The 18,827-nt window shown below is 47.6% G+C and overlaps 1 protein-coding gene across 5 annotated transcripts in view; it reads left to right on the top strand.

Annotated features, from left to right (window-relative positions):
- The window catches only part of ABCA1 (ATP binding cassette subfamily A member 1), a 128,533-nt gene that overhangs the window by 78,155 nt on the left and 31,551 nt on the right, over nt 1-18,827 (top strand). For 3 of the 5 annotated variants that reach the window (XR_012038383.1, XM_072842211.1, XM_072842210.1), the window contains exons 12-25: nt 1,572-1,769; nt 2,542-2,747; nt 3,348-3,524; nt 5,476-5,698; nt 7,454-7,675; nt 8,086-8,290; nt 9,363-9,476; nt 11,324-11,495; nt 12,740-12,871; nt 13,778-13,920; nt 14,145-14,282; nt 15,026-15,246; nt 16,600-16,678; nt 17,534-17,736. Coding sequence is in view for 4 of the 5 variants with exons in the window: in XM_072842211.1 (XP_072698312.1) it covers nt 1,572-1,769; nt 2,542-2,747; nt 3,348-3,524; nt 5,476-5,698; nt 7,454-7,675; nt 8,086-8,290; nt 9,363-9,476; nt 11,324-11,495; nt 12,740-12,871; nt 13,778-13,920; nt 14,145-14,282; nt 15,026-15,246; nt 16,600-16,678; nt 17,534-17,736 (2,433 nt within the window). In the remaining variant the exon portion in view is untranslated. Of the gene's footprint in view, nt 1-1,571; nt 1,770-2,541; nt 2,748-3,347; nt 3,525-5,475; nt 5,699-7,453; nt 7,676-8,085; nt 8,291-9,362; nt 9,477-11,323; nt 11,496-12,739; nt 12,872-13,777; nt 13,921-14,144; nt 14,283-15,025; nt 15,247-16,499; nt 16,573-16,599; nt 16,679-17,533; nt 17,737-18,827 lie in introns of all 5 variants that reach the window. The other 2 variants (XM_072842213.1, XM_072842212.1) reach the window with 1 other exon arrangement.

Genomic DNA, 18,827 nt, shown 5'->3' with positions numbered 1-18,827 from the left:
TTAACCCCCTCAAGTACTCCAGAATGGCTGTGTGATCAGCAGTCTCACTGGTCACATCTTTCTGGTCTTGCTGCCTTCCCTAACCATATTGCTCAGAAGTCACATTGGACAGGACCAGCCTCGCCCCAAATGCCGTGTGTCTTCATTCAGCTCTTTCTTGTTCAAGTCTCCAGAGAAAGCCATTTCAGAATTGCTAACCCATACCCCTGTGAACTTTTGTGAGGTAAAAATTTGTATCTGTTAACAAAAATACTTAATGTGTCTTATTGAGGATAGTATAGATTGTTGCTCCCTATAGGAAAGCAATTTGGAATGAAAATTGCAAGAGCCATTAAAAAAATAAAGTGCTATCCTGTGTATCTCTATTCTGTACACCCTCAGGGATGTATCCTACAGAAATAATTTTAAAGAAGTCACTGTATGAGTGGAAATGTTATTGCTGTAATAATTGTTATTGTGAGAAATTAGAAATAGGCTAAATTCTTAGCAGTATGGGAATAGTTCATGAAATTATAGTATATATACTCCATAAAACTATTATGCTCCCATTAAAATAATAAATATGAAGCCACATGGGGGGGAAACTTAAATTGTTAGTGGAAATAAGACTGATTTAATAAGTAGCAGTGTTTTGCTCCTTAGAGATTCCATTTCAGTAGAGCCAGAATTTCATCTTCCCCCCCCTCGAAGTTGTGACAGGAGCTATACCTGCTTCTCCTATTCCGTGAGCTGAGCTTAACCCGTCTTTCTGGCAGTACCTGTGCAGGCTTCTGCCCCAGGTCTCTGGATCTACTCGATGAACATCAGATTAGTTTGTCCTTCTCTTCTGTGTGGACTCACATGGGGAACCAACCAGCTAGGGAACAAGTCTTGGAAGACAGGCCTCTTTTGCATCATAAACCATACATCCTACAATTTTAGTTGGTTTTATAGCAGTGGCATTCCCTCAAGCTAAACAGCACAAGTGGGTTTGTCTTAATTCAGCCTAGACATAAGGTGTTTATGAGGAGTCATCAGCTTGAATCTCAATAGAGGAAGATGATACAATGCAAGGGGAAGGTACACTAGAATCAGAGTCCGTGTTTCATACTCTGGCTTTGCTACTTATTAGCTGTGTGACCTTGTGTTAGGGGCTTGAGCTTTCTGAACCTGTTTTCTCATCTGTAAAATGGGAATTTTTAGACAGATCTTGCTTAGGGAGCTGAGTGAGATAAAACATATCAATGATCTAATATAAAGATTGTACAGAGTAAGTATCATCACTGTTGTTATTGTGGTCGATACTATTAAGCTAGGCTGGAAACATGAACTCTGGATGCAGACTACTCTGACTTTGAGTCTTAGCTCCATGCCTGATAACGTTATGACTCAGCCTTAGTTAAAATCATACATTTTTTCAACCTTAGTATTCTCCCCTATAAAATGGGAACACTGTTATCTACCTCACAATTTTCTGTGAAGATTAAAAAAAGACGATATCTGTAAAAAGGTTAGGTTTTGTAAATCATGTAAGTGTTAGTATCTAGGCTTAGTTGGTGTTTATTGATTATACTTTCTCACTGGAATGCCAGACACTGTTGGACAGCAGAAGCAATGACCACTTTTGGGAACAGCGATTAGATGGCTTAGACTGGACTGCCAAAGATATCCTGGCATTTCTGGCCAAGCACCCAGAGGATGTCCAGTCTGCTAATGGATCTGTGTACACCTGGAGAGAAGCCTTCAATGAGACCGACCAGGCAATTCAGACCATCTCTCGATTCATGGAGGTGAGGATCTGTTCTGTGGATCATTTTGAAAAGTCTTTGGCTTCTTTCTCTGAGATGGTACAATAAGGTGTGGATTGGAGGAAAGTTTAGAAATAGTGTCTAGTTTTATTTCCAGATTCCCCAAACCTAATATAGGGCTTGGTGTACGGAAGGCACTCATAAATGTTAGTTGAATGACTGAATGGATAAATAGACCTAACTCTAGCTTTATTCTTTCTGACTCAAAAGTGTTTCTGTCCACGGTCTCCTAGGTTTTCCCAAGGTTTCACAGCTCAATACCTAATGGCAAGAAAGCATGCCCTTAAAAAGGCATTATTTATGAAATTTCTCTAAGAACTAATAGGATACATTATATTTTAAAAATCTCTTCTTAAAAATTATGTGACTTAATAGGGACAGATAAGGGCCTGGGTGTGTTTTTGTTTTTGTTTTGTTCTTTATTTTTTGTTATGCTTATTTGGTTCTTTATGATTCAAAATTGCCAGAAAAACAGGAAAATGAGGTCTGATCAATTGTTTCAACCTCTTTCCCTCCACAAAAATCAATATAAATAACTTATCTCTAAATACTTCTAGCATTTCTCTTAAATTGCTGTTAAAAAACAAAAGGGTCCATTCTCAATCGAATCTTGGAAAATGACTTTGGAGAGGAGGAGAGAGTGAGGACAAAAATGTCACGCAGTTAGCACGTCCCTCTTGGGACAGAGTCTGCCTTGGGCACTGCTTGTTTTCCTGGAGGCTGGAGTTTCTCATGAAGGCCGTTTTTCCATCAGTGTGTCAACCTGAACAAGCTGGAACCAGTAGCAACAGAAGTCCGGCTTATCAACAAGTCTATGGAGTTGCTGGATGAGAGGAAGTTCTGGGCTGGTATCGTGTTCACCGGAATCACTCCGGGCAGTATTGAGCTGCCCCGTCACGTCAAGTACAAGATCCGAATGGACATTGACAATGTGGAGAGGACAAATAAAATCAAGGATGGGTGAGTTCAAGCCCACCACACCAGCCAGTTTGGGGGAAGTCAAGAGCAGCTAATATGACTAGAGGCACTTTGTTTTAAGTACTAATTTGGTAGAAATGTCACCAAAAAATAACTCCAATTGGTGGCATGATTTTGGTGAAAGTGGTACATCCCGTTGCCAGAGACAGTTTTTTCAAAGGTCCTAAAATAATCATCTTTTGATTCAGCATTTTCGCTCAAGAGAATTAATCCCACAGCATTAAATCAACAGGAAAAAAAGAAGAAATGGCTTTAGGATTCCTGTGCTAGCATTATCCTATTTTTTATAAAAAGGAGTGAGCAACCAACGTAAAAGGGAATGATTAAACAGATTTTGGCATGTCCACTTGCTGCAACGTTAGGTAGCCAAGGAAGAGTTTAAAACTAAACCAACCTTCTGGTGGTGGTATGCTCACTCTGACTGTATCAGTTTCAATATATGCACAGGACTGAGAGCAGAAAGTAAGACACAAATATGTTAGATGAGAACAGTGACTCGGTAAAGATGGTGGATTGTGGGTGATTGGCTCTTTAAAATGTATGGTTCTAAGGAATATTTGATCACCTGTGATGTGATTTTAGGTACTGGGACCCGGGTCCTCGGGCTGACCCCTTTGAGGATATGCGGTACGTCTGGGGGGGCTTTGCCTACTTGCAAGATGTGGTGGAGCAGGCGATCATCAGGGTGCTGACGGGCACCGAGAGGAAAACTGGCGTCTATGTGCAACAGATGCCCTACCCCTGTTACGTCGATGACATGTAAGTTACCACCAAGCCACCATCTTCACGTAACAGGTTAACACTGTCCTTAGAGAGAGTACCTACACACACACATATGCATGTGCATATACCCAAAGGAGGTAGGATGCTTTGATTTTAATGATTTCATATGTGTTGTCACAAAAAAAAAAAGTCTTTTCTGAAATTCAGTGAATAACTTTAGAAAACAAGATGCCATATGTAGGTAGTTCCAGCCACATCACTGACACACATGTGCACATCCTGGTAATCCTCCCTCTTTTTTCATCTGTGGTTACCAGCAGTTATATTGTTTACATACCCTACCCTTTTGGTCAAAGTTTTGCTCAATCTGCAATTTTTTTTTTTTAAGATTTTATTTATTTGTCCATGAGAGACACACAGAGAGAGGCAGAGACACAGGCAGAGGGAGAAGTAGGCTCCCTGTGGGGAGCCCGATGTGGGACTCGATCCCAGGACCTGGGATGAGGACCTGAGCCAAAGGCAGACACACTCAACCGCTGAGCCACCCAGGTGCCCTCAATCTGCAAATTCAACATGTGGCGTGACAAACACCTGCAAGCACATACACACATACATAGATCCCTCAAACACAGAAACATTGATCTAGACCTATAAAAGCTGACTCCATGTCAGTTCATCCGCTTACTCTTTATAAGTGGTAAACCACATTTTGAAGCAATCCAAATAAAACTGAACAAGGCCTTTTTTTTTTTTTTTTTTGAACAAGGCCTTTTTATCTTAGACTTTAGATAATCTTTCTGTGCTTAGTTACTAAGCTGCCAAGATCTTGTGGGAACTGTGCCTTTGGATCTAATGATTTCTTTTTAGTTTTTTAGAGAGAGAGAAAAAAAGAGAGAGAGGAGCAGGGCAGGGGTTTGAGGAAGGGTCAGAGGGAGAGAGAGAATCTTAAGCAGGCTCTACACGGGTGTGGGGGCCCCTTCTCATGACCCCGAGATCATGACCTGAGCCAAAACCAAGAGTTGGACGCTGAACCCACTGAGCCACCTCAGCACCCCCTCTAAAGATTTCTTGTAGGAGAGCATGGGCCAAGGTGTAGTTATTACAAGCATCTGAGATATGTAACGTCTCTTCCAAATTCTGGAAATTCTCTTATTCTCTGTTGTGATATATATGTGTAGAGATCAGAGTACAGAAGGAGCAGAGCTCCTCTTCTAAACATTTGCCCTCTGCTTTGCACTGAGCAACCGTTTCCTTGTGTGGCTCACTCTAGCTCTTCCAAGTCACCCTTGGAATTATCTTGTTTTTTACCTTCAGAAAAATTAGTCAGACTTTTCCAAAAGAAACCTGCCTCCCTCCCACCCCCCCACTACCCACTCAGCCCAGATTTACTCTAGAAAGGATGTCTTAAGAGCAGGACAGGATGGGAGCTTAGTGGCATTAAGGGCCTTTGCCTGTTGTCACATTGCTGGGAAGTGCATAAGTAGTAAAGCTGAGACTTGGGCCTGGCATTCCAGGGTCCAAATTCTGTGTCCCTTTTACTTCACGGTGCTCCATTTCCTATTTTGGTTTGGAATCTGAATTATTACAAGAGCTGCCTGGAGTCTTTTTTTTGCATTATCTGTGATAAAAGTTGGGCAAGTCAGTAGTGAGATGACCCTTGAAGGTGTTGAACTCTTGAGAAAGAAGGGGTTGTTTTTTTTGTTTCTTTGTTTTAGTGCTTTAAAAGTTACGTAGTTACCTAGTGATTTAAGCAAGTCCCAGAGTAATGGTGCTTGGCAGCACCTGGTAGGTCTAACGGTCACCACCACGTTGTGCTCCTCATGAAGCATGTGATGACCTGTATGTTTTGGAGCTTGGAGAGCCTGCCCCTTGTTCACTCAGTCTCAGTCTTGGGGCTTCTGCTGGCATGCGGGTCCGGGGGGCACTGGCCTCTGAGCCTGATTCTCACTCCCTCTCATTCTCCCCCACCCTTCTCTGGGGCCTCCAGCTTCCTGCGGGTGATGAGCCGGTCCATGCCTCTGTTCATGACGCTGGCCTGGATCTACTCCGTGGCCGTGATCATCAAGGGCATCGTGTACGAGAAGGAGGCACGGCTGAAGGAGACCATGCGCATCATGGGTCTGGACAGCGGTATCCTCTGGTTCAGCTGGTTCATCAGTAGCCTCATCCCGCTGCTCGTGAGCGCCGGCCTGCTGGTGGTCATCTTGAAAGTAAGGCTGCCACACTGGTTCCCGGCTGCCAGGGAACTCCTAAACAAGCCCCCACAGGCTGTGAGGAGAGAAGCAAAGATTATTGGGAGGCAAGAGGTCAGATGCGTCATCTCCTGCAGTTTCCTCATTCAGTATTTGGGCAAGGTGAGAGTGACTTGCCCAGGGTCAGCCCAGCTGGTTAGCGGCTGAACAGGACTAGAACCTAGAACCCAGGGCTCTTGCTTCCCAGGTAGGCGCACACTTACCTATGCCATGACATCTGCTTGGCAGTGGTCTGTGGCAGCATCTGAGAGCTGTTCATTTCCTTAGATGTACTGGCTGGTGATACTGCCAGAATTTCTAAAAACCATAATCAGAGGGATACATATGGTTGCAAGTTGGGTTTTTCTGGAAGCAGAGGCTGAGAGAGTTTGGCGCATGGGTATTTATTAGGGATCAATATCTATGGAAGGGGCGGGCAATTTGCAGGATTGAGCAGGAGAAGGTATTGTGAGCGGCAGTGTGGGACTAACCCCATGGGCTCTTGGGATCATATACAGCTTTCCAGTGAGCTCTCCCTCACTGAGCTGAGATATCCAGCCCCAAAGCCTCCCTCCCTGATACCTGAGACCCTGGGGTCCCTCACCCAATCATAATCCTGAACCCCAGGGCCAGGCAGCTTTCTGTGGCTGAGACAAAACCAGAGGAGTTGACACCTAGAGGCTGTGTGCAGCCAGACAACAAGGGGACTCTGGGCACTGCTGTTCTGTGCCACCCCATGTATTAATAGGTTTATATGCTACTCTTCTTTCCTTATAATGATTTGTTTTAAGGATGTATCATGTAAAAATAAATGTTTTTTTTTTCAAAGAGAGAGGAGTGCAAAAGGTGAGGAACTAATATTTAGGTTAATGCTAGCTATTGTTAATACTAATGAGCCCCAACTGATTGCCAGGCACTGTTTAGAGCACATCCACCTGTGCTCTCTGATTATAGCCTCACTAACCCATTTAACATATAAGGAAATGAGGCCAAGGAAGGTTAAGGACTTCACTGAGGTCACCCAGCATTATGACAGAGCGGTTCTTGCTAAAAACAACCTCTGCTCATGCTCTAATATCTGATTACAACTGTGGAGGCCCGTGGCAAGGGTGGTGGTCCTGTGGCTGGTGGCTGAGAGCTGATCTGGGACCACATGCTGGCTGGTCCTGCTCAGATACACCCAGATGAACAGCTAGAGAGAGACTTGAAAGGTCCACAGCATTTGGCTGATTGTGGGAATACAGAATCCGTGGCAGGTTATCAAGGTGGAGGGTAAGATTTCCCGGCCATTTTCCATGGCTTTTGGGGTAGAGGAGAAGTCACATAGAATGCTGTCCCCACAACCCTTTCTTGGTGCCCAGAGCCCCGGTCCTTATAAAAGGAGACGTCAGGTAATTGGATTTCTTGGAGAACCAAAGAACAAAATTGTCCATTGAGATGAACCTTGATGAATCTCAGCCCTGGACTCTTCTATTCCTGCCTCCATTCTTATTTTGCCGTGTGGTCCTGGGTTAGTTATTCTCCTTACTTAGGCGTCCCGATCAGAATGATGAGCAGCGCTGCTCCTCTCTATTGGCTCTCAGATGAGTATGAATAAACCCTTCTTCCCATAGATCATGCAAGGGTGGGCTTGCTTGTTGAGGCAGCACTTTTTAATTTAATTTAATTTTAATTAATTAATTAATTAATTAATTATTTTGAGGCAGCACTTTTAATAGGTCTCTTCCTTCCCAGTTAGGAAACCTGCTGCCCTACAGCGACCCCAGCGTGGTGTTTGTCTTCCTGTCTGTGTTCGCCGTGGTGACCATCCTGCAGTGCTTCCTCATCAGCACACTCTTCTCCAGGGCCAACCTGGCGGCAGCCTGTGGGGGCATCATCTACTTCATCCTATACCTGCCCTACGTGCTGTGCGTGGCGTGGCAAGACTATGTGGGCTTCACACTCAAGCTCTTTGTGGTGAGCAACCACCCTTGGGTAGTAGCTGTGCATCCAGCAGCCCCTGGGGCTTCACCTCCCCTTTGCAGTCCAAGCTGAGAACCGAAGATGAGAGTGTGTGTGTGTAGGTGGGTGGGTGCAGGATTACTGGGCCTTTGGGGCATCTTTGGAAGCATAAAATTCTAAAAGTTTTACGCTCTGTCATGCATGCATTTCTGAAATGTGTGTGCAGAATGAAGGGTTATAAATAGAATCCTTTGGTATGCTGCTAGTGAGCCCACTCCCCTCAAGGGATCTGTAGGTGAATACTTCCATATCTTGTAATTGATCCATTCTGCAAATTCAAATTTCTCTAGGTGGAATTTATATTAGAAGTGCTAGAAAATGAGAGACAAGGAGATGGATAAGTGACTCTTGCCTCTTTCTCACAGAGCCTGCTATCTCCTGTGGCCTTTGGGTTTGGCTGTGAGTACTTTGCCCTTTTTGAGGAGCAGGGCATTGGGGTGCAGTGGGACAACCTGTTTGAGAGCCCTATGGAGGAAGATGGCTTCAACCTCACCACGTCAGTCTCCATGATGCTGTTCGATGCCTTTCTCTATGGAGTGATGACGTGGTACATCGAGGCTGTCTTTCCAGGTACGTGGAGCTTCCACGCTGCTTTAGCCATCGGCTATGGAAATGTGATTTGTAGCTGCAGAGCTCTCCCCTGTCTGTGTTGGAATTTCTGCAGGGCCTGGGGGCTCCCTGGAAAGTGGTAAGGATCTTAGACCCATGGCAAGCAAACGATCCGAGGAGGAGCATGGTAAAAGTACAACTCTTACCACTGCTGTAGCTCTCATTTCTTGAGCACTGCGTGCCAGGCGCTACGCCAAGTGTCATGTATACTTTGGGACTTGCTCTTACAGGCACCTTTTGCAAATGAGAGAACTAGGACTCAAAGGAGTAACTCGCCTGGGGACACACACAGCTGCTAAGTGTTGGTGCTTGGAGGTGAACCCAGCTGGGTCACACTGGGTCTGCTAGTCCAGGCGGGTCTTCCTTCCAGTGCTGGCCCAGTTCTCTTAATTCTGTATTCCCAGAATTAACCACCAGCAGAGGTTCTGTTTCCTGAGTACAGCCTGTGGCTAATAAGATATGTTGGCTCTAAGCCCCTTACTTGTGATTTAATCAAATTAACATTCATAAAAATTCATTTTAATACCTCCCTTGATAGATCTCCTTGACCAAGACCTGCCTTGGATACGTTTTTATAGTATAGATCAAATTCTAAGAGAGTGAGGTTTAACTTTTTCTGGTTTCCCTGGTTTTCCTCTAAGGGAGTGTATGCGGAATGTTTATTGCCTCTCCTTGAGCTTCCTGCATTGAATATGCAATTTTGTATCCTACGGATCTGGGTTCAGATTCTGAGTCCTTCATTTAACTGGCCGAGTGACCTCTGTAAGCTACTTATCCCTCAGTTTCCTCATCTGTAAAATGGGGCTGATAACCTGCCTCGTGGGGTTGTCTGAAGGGTTCAGAGAGGTATAGAATGTACGTTATACATAGTAGGTCTTGGCAGCTGGGCGCTCCCAGTGCCCCCACCTCCATTCCAGGGTGCTCCGTCTCCAGAGGCTGTGTCAAAGAGGGAGTAGTTCTGGCTGGGATACCTCGGGATTGCTGGGAGGTTGGTGAGCTTGGCTTACATCCTGGTTTTTATTTTTGCTTGCAGGCCAGTATGGAATCCCCAGACCCTGGTATTTTCCTTGCACCAAATCCTACTGGTTTGGTGAGGAAAGTGATGAGAAGAGCCACCCTGGTTCCAGCCAGAAGGGAGTATCGGAAAGTAAGTGCTGCTGACCTGCCCTCCCCTTAGGCTCAGTGCTGTTGCCCCCACTGACTGTCAGGACAAAGGATGGCTTTTGCCCTTGAGACAGTCTAAAACCACTCTAGGAGCCAAGGAATCCCATACAGTGCATCTTTCCAAATTCCCCCATGCTGTTCGTGTCCGGTGCTGTTGTTGACCTATCAGGGGCTCACTCTCTGGGGCTCTTAGGGACATTGCCTTTGTTTTCTTGGCTTCTAGGAAAGAGGCCCTTGATATCTGTACTTTCACACCCGCCCCCACCCCCCACCCCCACCACACACTCTTCGTGATAAGCTAACAGCTAGGAAGAGGAGTTCAGGACAACAGGGATTGTAGTTGTAGCACCATAACGTCGCTGTCTGCTTCATCAGAGTGATAGCTATGTGAGTCCATGTAGACTGATCCCAAGTGGCTGCCAGGGCTCAGCCTGTGCTTTGGGGATTCTCCTCCTTCATTACTCAGAGCCCTCATCCCCTCCTGGCTCCAGACTGGAGGTGGAGGTACCCATAGTTGAGCAAAGGCTCTGCCTCCTGGGCTGTTTGTTCAAGGTCTTGGACACAAACTGTCTCTGTTCAGTGTGGCTTCCGAATAGTAATGAGTCCCTTTCTGCTGAGCTCTTCTGTGCCTTCCCCTCTAGTTGCCAGTGGAAAAGTCTGGTGTTCCTGAGCTGGCATACTGGATGACTTACCACTGGCCCTTCCCCCTGTCTCAGCCTCTCCTCCTGCTGTTGCTGCTCTTCTTGCCCAGTCTCCTCTTTCCACCAAGGTTCTGTGTCTCAGGCTCCTAGAATTCTCACAGGCGCCAGAACCCTGCCTTTGTACGTACTGTGTCCTCTCGCGGGAGAACCTTTTCTCTGACTTGCCTGCCTTCCTCCTCCTCCCTCAGGATCTAGTTCTATCCGCGCCCCCCCCCCCCCCCACCGTAGTCCTTCCAGATTCCCAAGTCAGTTCCTACTCTAAGATTGTGTGGTGTTGAACAACAAACAAAAGGTCGTTCTGTTTAAAATTGTTACAGACTCATGGGAGTCGCAAAAAATAGTATCGAGGGGTTTCCCTTGTGCCCGTCATTCAGTTTCCCCCAAAGATAACACTTTGCATAACTCCAGCATGATATCAGAACTGTGACGTTGACGTTGCTACAACGTGTAGATCTTCGGATTGTACCAGTTTTACATGTACTCATTCGTGTGTGTATTTAGGTCCATGCCCTTTGTCACATGGAGAGTCACATAATCACTAGCTCTGTCAAGATGAAGAACTGTTCCATCCACACAAATGCCTTCCTTCTGCCCCTGCAAAGCCACAGCCACCGCCGTTCCTCCCCAGTCCCCGACACCTACCAACCACTACTCTGCTCTCCACATCTTATTTCCAGAATGTGATCTAAATGAGACCATATAGTATATGTAACATTTTGAGGTCGGCTTTTTGCCACTCAGCAAAATTCCCCTTGAGATCCATCGGAGTTGTGATGTCCATCAACAGTGCGTTCCTTTTCATTGCTGAGTCGTGTTCCATGGGCTGGATATTCCATAGTTTCAAGGCATGTTTAGATGTGTTTTTTAAACAGCTTTTCGCCTCCTGTATTTTAATTGCTTGTCAAGTCTTTTTTCCCCCAATGGACTGTGAATGTTCCTTTATCAGTGAATTCCCATCACCAACACTACTGCCCGACTAGGCCCTGAATAAATGTTTGCCTGAGAAACCAGAAGTATCCATGGGGAGAGGACAGTTGTGACGGGACAGGCACAGCCCCCCGTCTTCATGCTCCCCTGTCGGTATTTGCCGTGAGTTCATTCCCATCCTCTGTCTTCTGTCTTCTGCTAGTCTGCATGGAGGAGGAACCCACACACCTGAAGCTGGGCGTGTCCATTCAGAACCTGATGAAGGTTTACCGGGATGGCATGAAGGTGGCTGTGGATGGCCTGGCCTTGAATTTCTATGAGGGCCAGATTACCTCCTTCCTGGGCCACAATGGAGCTGGAAAGACCACCACCATGTAAGAAGAGGGTGCGGCTGTCAGAATCCGCCGCAGGAAGGTTCTGTAGTGCAGTTAGAAAGCAGTTCTGGTCTCCCAGGGCAAGGGCAGAGCACATGAGGAATTGACGGATGTAAGATATCATCTCCTCACAGGAGTCCTTTCCCACTGCTGGTTTTGGCTAGATCTCTCCTTGGCCTGAAGCAGACGGAGAACCCTCTTGATGACCTTTCCCATTTAGTTTCTCAGAATTCTGCACTATTCCTGGAACCCTAAGGCTGTGACAGCTCTGAGAAATGGTCTCCTTTTTTTTTTTTTTTTTTTCTTTTTAAAGATTTTATTTATTTGTTAGAGCACACAAGCAGAGGGAGCTGCAGAGGGAGAGGGAAAGATGGGTCCCCACTGAGTGGGGAGCCTGACTCGGGGCTCGCTCGATCCCAGGACCCTGGGATCATGACCTGAGCCGAAGGCAGATGCTTAACCAACTGAGCTACTCAGGTGCCCCACAAGGATCTCCTTTTGAGCCGGTTTGGTTAGAACTATGAAGCAAGAGTGTGGAAAGATTTGATATGTTGGAGGGAAGTGATGATTTCCAGGCGCTCTGTCACTAAGGAGGTGTGAGCAATAGCTGGCCATATGACTGCCCTTTCTGGGACTTACAGGGACCTATAAAGACCTTAAAGTGGGCAGCGTCACAAGGGAGCATGGGCCATAAGCACCAGAGTCAGCCTCCGTGACTTCCAGTGTGTCTCAACCATTGCTAAGGGTAGATCTTTGGGGATGATGACCTTTTCCTATTTTTTCTTTCCTTTCCTTTCCTCTTTTCTTTATTTGTTAATGCAAAATCAACACGTGAACATTGCAAAATAATTTTTTAAAGTCACACAAAAAATCCTACTGCCTAACATGAAAATTATTTTTATCTTTGAATAACTTTTTTTGGTTTGTCCATTTTTCACGGACATGATTTTAGACTTAGAAAATGTACATTTCAAAGTGTACTTTCTGTTGTAAATTGGAATCATTTAAAAGTGCTTGTTTTGATATTGCCATTTCCAGCACATAGGCCCACTCCTAGTTATCCAGTAAAGCAAAGACTTCTTTGCTTTGTAGGGAGGTCAGTTTGGGTCTGTTAGGAAGGAATAGGGATGGGGGGGTGGTTGGTGCCTGTGATGTAGCTGCCCTGGCTCTGCAGCCCAGCATGGGGCATTTCCAGGGGAGGGGGGATAACACTGACTCTTGTACCTCAAAATTGTTGTCCTCAGGTCAATCCTGACTGGGTTGTTCCCTCCCACCTCGGGCACTGCCTACATCCTGGGGAAAGACATTCGCTTTGAGATGAACACCATCCGGCAGAACCTGGGAGTCTGCCCCCAGCATAATGTGCTGTTTGACATGTGAGTACGAGCAGTGCTTTGAGAAGCAGACCCTCTCTGGATGTGCGTGTCCTGAATCACGGGTAGGGGCGGGGGGACTCAAGCGTTTTGCCTTCTTCAGGGGTGGCGGGCCTCCCCTCCCTGCACAGTGAGACCTGGTTGCCTTTCCATTTTAGGGAAAGTAAGAGGTGATTATTGGGCGAGAGGTGTCACGTCAGTCCAGCTGGTGGATGAGGGCTTGGGAGATAGTGCTCTCCATTCCTGGCATTGTAGAGGGCCGGTGAGCCCGTCCCCTCTCCCACCACACTCCTCCTTGATGCCCAGACCTGGCGGTGCCTCGGGGCCCTTGTCTCCATGGCCCCGCATTTCCTGCTTCCATTCAGGTTGGCCTGTCAGCAGCTCAGGTCCCCAGGGAGCCTTCGTGGTGGAGCAGAGAAAGACCTGAGCTCTGTGACCTTGGGCAAGGACTTCTCCCCTTCTGGGCTCCCATTTCCTCTTACCTAAAGCGAGCAGCCCAGGCTCTTGTCCTCCACAGGGACCTCCCTGCTGGCACCTCTGAGGTCCTGGAGGGGGCTGCTCCAGGTGAATGCCGAGCCAGCTTCTTGGTCAATGGGGCTGCGGGGTGGGCCCTCTGAGGACCTGAGATTCAAAGTTGCAACTGCCTGACGTATGGCAGCTGGTCCCAGGTGGAAGGGGCTGGAAGGGACCTGTCACATTTCAGCTTTGACTTCTTGAGCAGCTCAGGTGGTTGCTTAATGTTGTTCTATCTTGATTCTTCCTCTTATTTTTCAGAAGTTAATAAAGTTAGAAGAGGTCAGGAAGGGGGGGCAGTGGACACGTGCCTATTTTCTTCTCTTCTGGGTCAGGAAGCACTGTGTTCTGATGCGACCCGTGGGGTGCAGAGTTGACCTGCCCTTCTGTCCCCAGGCTGACTGTGGAAGAACACATCTGGTTCTATGCACGTCTAAAGGGGCTCTCAGAGAAGCACGTGAAAGCAGAGATGGAGCAAATGGCCTTGGATGTTGGTTTGCCACCCAGTAAACTGAAAAGCAAAACAAGTCAGCTGTCAGGTGTGTTCCCCCTCTTCCCTCAACACTCCCCCTCAACCCCCCTGCCCCACACAGGGCAAAAAACAATAGCTGGTCCAGTGTTCCAGTGTGGGGGTGAGTGGGTAGGTCAGAAACGTGTCCCTAGCTTGTCCCTAGGAGGGTGCCTCTATTTGTCTCTCAATGCCTCTGCCTTTGCTGTCTGGGGCCGGTCCTGGAACCTCTCTCTCACTCTCTCTCCCTCACAGGTGGAATGAAGAGAAAGCTGTCTGTGGCTTTGGCCTTTGTTGGGGGATCCAAGGTTGTCATTCTGGATGAGCCCACAGCCGGCGTGGACCCTTACTCCCGTAGGGGAATATGGGAGCTACTGCTCAAATATCGACAAGGTGGCTGATGTGTGCTTACTTCGAGGGAGGGAGGGATGGAGAGGCTCTTGAGCAGTATGGCTGTGGCGGTGGCTCATGGCTGTTCTTGACAGCAGCAGAATTGCTTCTCAAGGAAAATGTGGGACTCCTTTTCTTAAAGCTCTGTGCTCACCCATGGTGCAGATGTGGAAGGAAGGCCTGCTTTACAAGACACTCAATTAACATCATGCCTCATTATCTAGGGGTGGGCAAGAAGAGAAATGGGGAGAAGGGGCATGGTCCCCAGAGCTGCCTCTAGCATAGAACTTGGACATCTCTATTGTAACTGTGTTCCGCTCTAGACCAACTGCTGAGAGCAGAGGCTGTGTCTTTGTTCAACTCCCTCCCAACATGGGACATTATATGTGTTTGTTGAAAGAGTAGATGAGCAAATGAGGGGCATGGACTTCAGAGCCAGTTCCAGCTGGCCCCGAGACCTTGGAAAAGTCATTTAACTTATCTCAGTTCCTTTCCTTATAACAGTAGTGCCTGCCTCATAGAAAATTAAGTCAAGTGAGAATGCTTGCAGACCACCTAGCACACTGCCTGGCATGTAGCAAATTCCCAAATAAATGTTCCTGTTCTGATTTCTGCGAGGATAGCGTTCCCACACAGGCTTCCAGGGTTTTCTGCCTTGGTTCTATAGCTTGGTAGTTCCAGCTGCTTTAATCAACGAGAATCAGTAGGCCTCACTTGTCCCGTGTCCTTGCGTTTGTGCCTGGCAGGTCGCACCATTATTCTCTCCACACACCACATGGATGAAGCAGACATCCTGGGGGACAGGATTGCCATCATCTCCCATGGGAAGCTGTGCTGCGTGGGCTCCTCCCTGTTTCTGAAGAACCAGCTGGGAACAGGCTACTACCTGACCCTGGTCAAGAAGGATGTGGAATCCTCCCTCAGTTCCTGCAGAAACAGCAGTAGCACTGTGTCATATCTGAAAAAGGTGAGCTGTACTTTCAGTGCTGGGCTGGTGCTGGGTCCAGGGAGTCAGGACTTGGTGGCTGTGAGTGGCTTGTCCACCTCCACCCCACTCTCCCTGCACTATGGTCCCTTGGGAATCCCATCACACTTCCTATGTGGAAAGCTCAGGACACTTTTGTTCCCGCAGTGCGAGTTTGGTTGAATCCCGCTTCCTTCGTCCTGGGGAGGCACAGTGGATAGAGAAGGTCCTTAGAGGACTTTATAATAACGAAGAAAAAAGACTTGCCAGCAGTGAGGAGCCGTAGCTGCAAAATGCCCTGCCAACTCCTGCTCGTTATCTTTAAATCTCATTGAACTTAACTTTTAAACTACAAAACAACAAATATTCATTGAACACTGATTTCATGCCAGGCAGATTCTGGGCATAAAAGAAAATAAGCAGTAATAGTTAATTTTTCTTAGCATTGTTATCATTTATAAACTTTTTTTTTTTTGACTTTCATCATTTCAAAGTGCAGGGCTATAGTGGGAGGCTGGTATTGTGTTTGTTATCCCAGATTAGGGAAGTGAGACTTGTAGGTCACTGAGCAGCAGGTAAATAACAGAGGTGGGACCAGAGCCCAATAGCCAGGTAGGTTTTCCTACGTCCCGCAGCACATGCCGAAGATTCATCGGCTGAAACCAGTGGCCCCTAAAACATTTACATCCCAACCTTCAATTCCCATCTGCTTGTTTACCTTTTAACCAGTGCCTGGCTACTCAAGGTGTGGTCTGAGGGCCAGCAGCACTGGGATTACTTGGGAGCTTTTTAGAAATGCAGAAATGGGGGCCCAACTCAGACTCACTAAGTCAGAATCTGCATTTTAACAAGGTCCCCTGGTGGATCAAGATAAATCAAGGCCTGAGAAGCACTGAGCCAGACTAAATAAATAAATAAATAAATAAATAAATAAATAAATAATGAATAAAAGAAAATAAAAAAATTAAAAAAAAATAGGCAAATCCCATGCCTAGGAAGGTCAGCCAGTGCCTGGTGACAGCATTCCTGGCCGGCCCCGTTCCCGTTGACAGCTCTGCTCGCTGACCTCCCGTCCACACGGCACACACGTGTCAGACAGTGGCTTCAGAAGCCATGGCTGCCCACAGTTGGCTCCCAGGAGGAGCCTTTGCAGTTCTCACACCGTAGAGCCTCATGGAAGCCCTCCCTGGCGAAGGTGCTGGCGGCTGTACCTTGCTCGGTCCCTGACCCATTCTCACCTCCTTCTTTGCCATCAGGAGGACAGTGTTTCTCAGAGCAGTTCTGATGCTGGCCTGGGCAGCGACCATGAAAGTGACACGCTGACCATCGGTAAGGACTCTGGGGTTTCTTATTCAGGTGGTGCCTGAGCTTCCCCCAGCTGGGCAGAGTGGAGGCAGAGGAGGACAGGTGCAGAGGCTGGTGGCGCTGACTCAAGGTTTGCTGCTGGGCTGGGGCCGGGGGGGCTGGGAGAGGGTGCCGCTTGGTGGCAGATTGGCTTACCGCTTGCTGGGGAGCCTGGGGCTTGGGCTGGGAGCTGGCAGGGCAGTGTCCCCGAGAGGCTGACGTGATTGGGGGTGGGGGATCTCCTGGGGAGTGGATCTGGCCAGACGCTGGAGACCAGGGATGAGGAGCTGAGGACCCAGCCATGGGAGGGATTGGATCTCAGTAGCTAGGGAGAGTGAGAGCCTGGGAGATGGAGAGCAGCATCCTGGGTCTTCCTTTGGAGGTATATATAGGACACCAGTGTCCCCAGTAACACGTATGGAGCAGAAGCCTTTACTGTGTCCACCTAGGCCCAGTTCCAACCACTGGCTTTTTCCAGGGAGATGTCTCCTTCCATGAACTATTTGATTAACCTTTTATTGACGTAAATAGCAGGAGCCTCCTTTAGAAGGTTAGGGAAGGGTGAAGACTCCTTTAACATTCCTTCCACTCAGGTTCTCTGTTGAAGAATCCTAGAGTTTAGGCCATAGACACAAGACTTTCAACCTCAGAGTCTTCCGTCCTTTCACTCCCCCATCTGCCCTCCATCCTTCTTTCCACCCACCCAGCCACCCACGATATACTGAGAACCTACAGTGTTCCTGACTTTGGTGATACAAAGGTCAATAAGACCTAGCCCTTGCCCCCAGGAACTCTGAGGCCAGAGATACACAAGTATCTGGGACAGGTATCCTGTGTGGGCAGCTGGCTTCTGAGGAGTAGGCAAAGGGAGAAGGTGAGGCATGGCTGGTCCTGAGTGGGGGGCCTCTGAGCTGGCTGAACCGTCTTTGTGCTTTGGTCCCTACAGATGTCTCTGCTATCTCCAACCTCATCAGGAAGCATGTGGCTGAGGCCCGGCTGGTGGAAGACATTGGGCATGAGCTGACTTACGTGCTGCCCTACGAAGCTGCCAAAGAGGGGGCCTTCGTAGAACTTTTCCATGAGATTGATGACCGGCTCTCAGACCTGGGCATCTCTAGTTACGGCATCTCGGAGACGACCCTGGAAGAAGTAAGTTACGTGACTTCAGGGTGTAGCAGGTCCCCCAGTCCCAAGGCTAGACGGGCAGCCTGCTTTTCCCTCATGGGAATAGGATTACCATGGAGCTGGTCATTTTATCCTTAGGTCATTGATATTGGGGTATTATTGGTCACAGTTAACCCTTTACAGTTGTCGGAGACAACAGGAGAGCTCTATTAGGATTGCTCCCTGAGGGATCCCTGGGTGGCTCAGCCGTTTAGCGCCTGCCTTTGGCCCAGGGCGTGATCCTGGAGTCCCGGGATCGAGTCCCGCGTTGGGCTCCCTGCATGGAGCCTGCTTCTCCCTCCTCCTGTGTCTCTGCCTCTCTCTCTCTCTATGTCTATCATAAATAAATAAATCTTAAAAAAAAAAAAAAAAGGATTGCTCCCTGATGTGGCTGTGTCATGGCCATACATAGGAAATAGCCAGCATTTATGGAAAATCTATGTGTGCCTAGCGCTGAACTGGGTGTGTGAGGTTTTTTTTGCTGTTTTTTTTTTTTGTTTGTTTTAATTATTGTGGGGGCTCCTGGGTGGCTCAGCCAGGTAAGCATCCAACTCTTGATATTGGCTCAGGTCATGATCTCAGGGTCGTGACATTGAGCCCTGTGTCAGGCTCCATGCTCAGCACAAAGTCTGCTTGGGATTCTCTGTCTCTCTCTCTCTCTCTCTCTCTTTCTCTCTCCCTCTGCCCCTTCCCTGATTCATGCACACTCTGTCTCTTTAAATAAAATCTTAAAAAAAAACAAAGTTGTAAGTTAATCCCCATAATAAGATGAAAAACTGGGCACTCAGGGATGCCAAGCTAGGATTCAGAATCAGGGGTTTGGGCTAAAAAGCCCACGCTTCCTTTACTGTGTAGCAGCACTTCCCTTTAGAGATCACAACACCACAGACCTGGAGGGCTGGGAAGGATACAAAAGTTGTCTGGCCCAGTGGTCCCCAAGCTTGACCATGCCAAAAAAGCATCTGGGGATATTGCCGACAATAAAAATTCCAAGCCTCAGTCAGCATCAGGGTCTTTGAATCAGAATTTCTGGAGGTAAGGCCTTAATGCCTGTGCTTTTATTACACAGTTTCCAG

The sequence above is a fragment of the Canis lupus genome, chromosome 10 (assembly GCF_048164855.1).
Source record: "Canis lupus baileyi chromosome 10, mCanLup2.hap1, whole genome shotgun sequence".
NCBI lineage: Eukaryota > Metazoa > Chordata > Mammalia > Carnivora > Canidae > Canis > Canis lupus.
The sequence above is the reverse complement of the archived record's forward strand: the minus strand, read 5'-3'. Positions and strand labels throughout refer to the sequence as shown.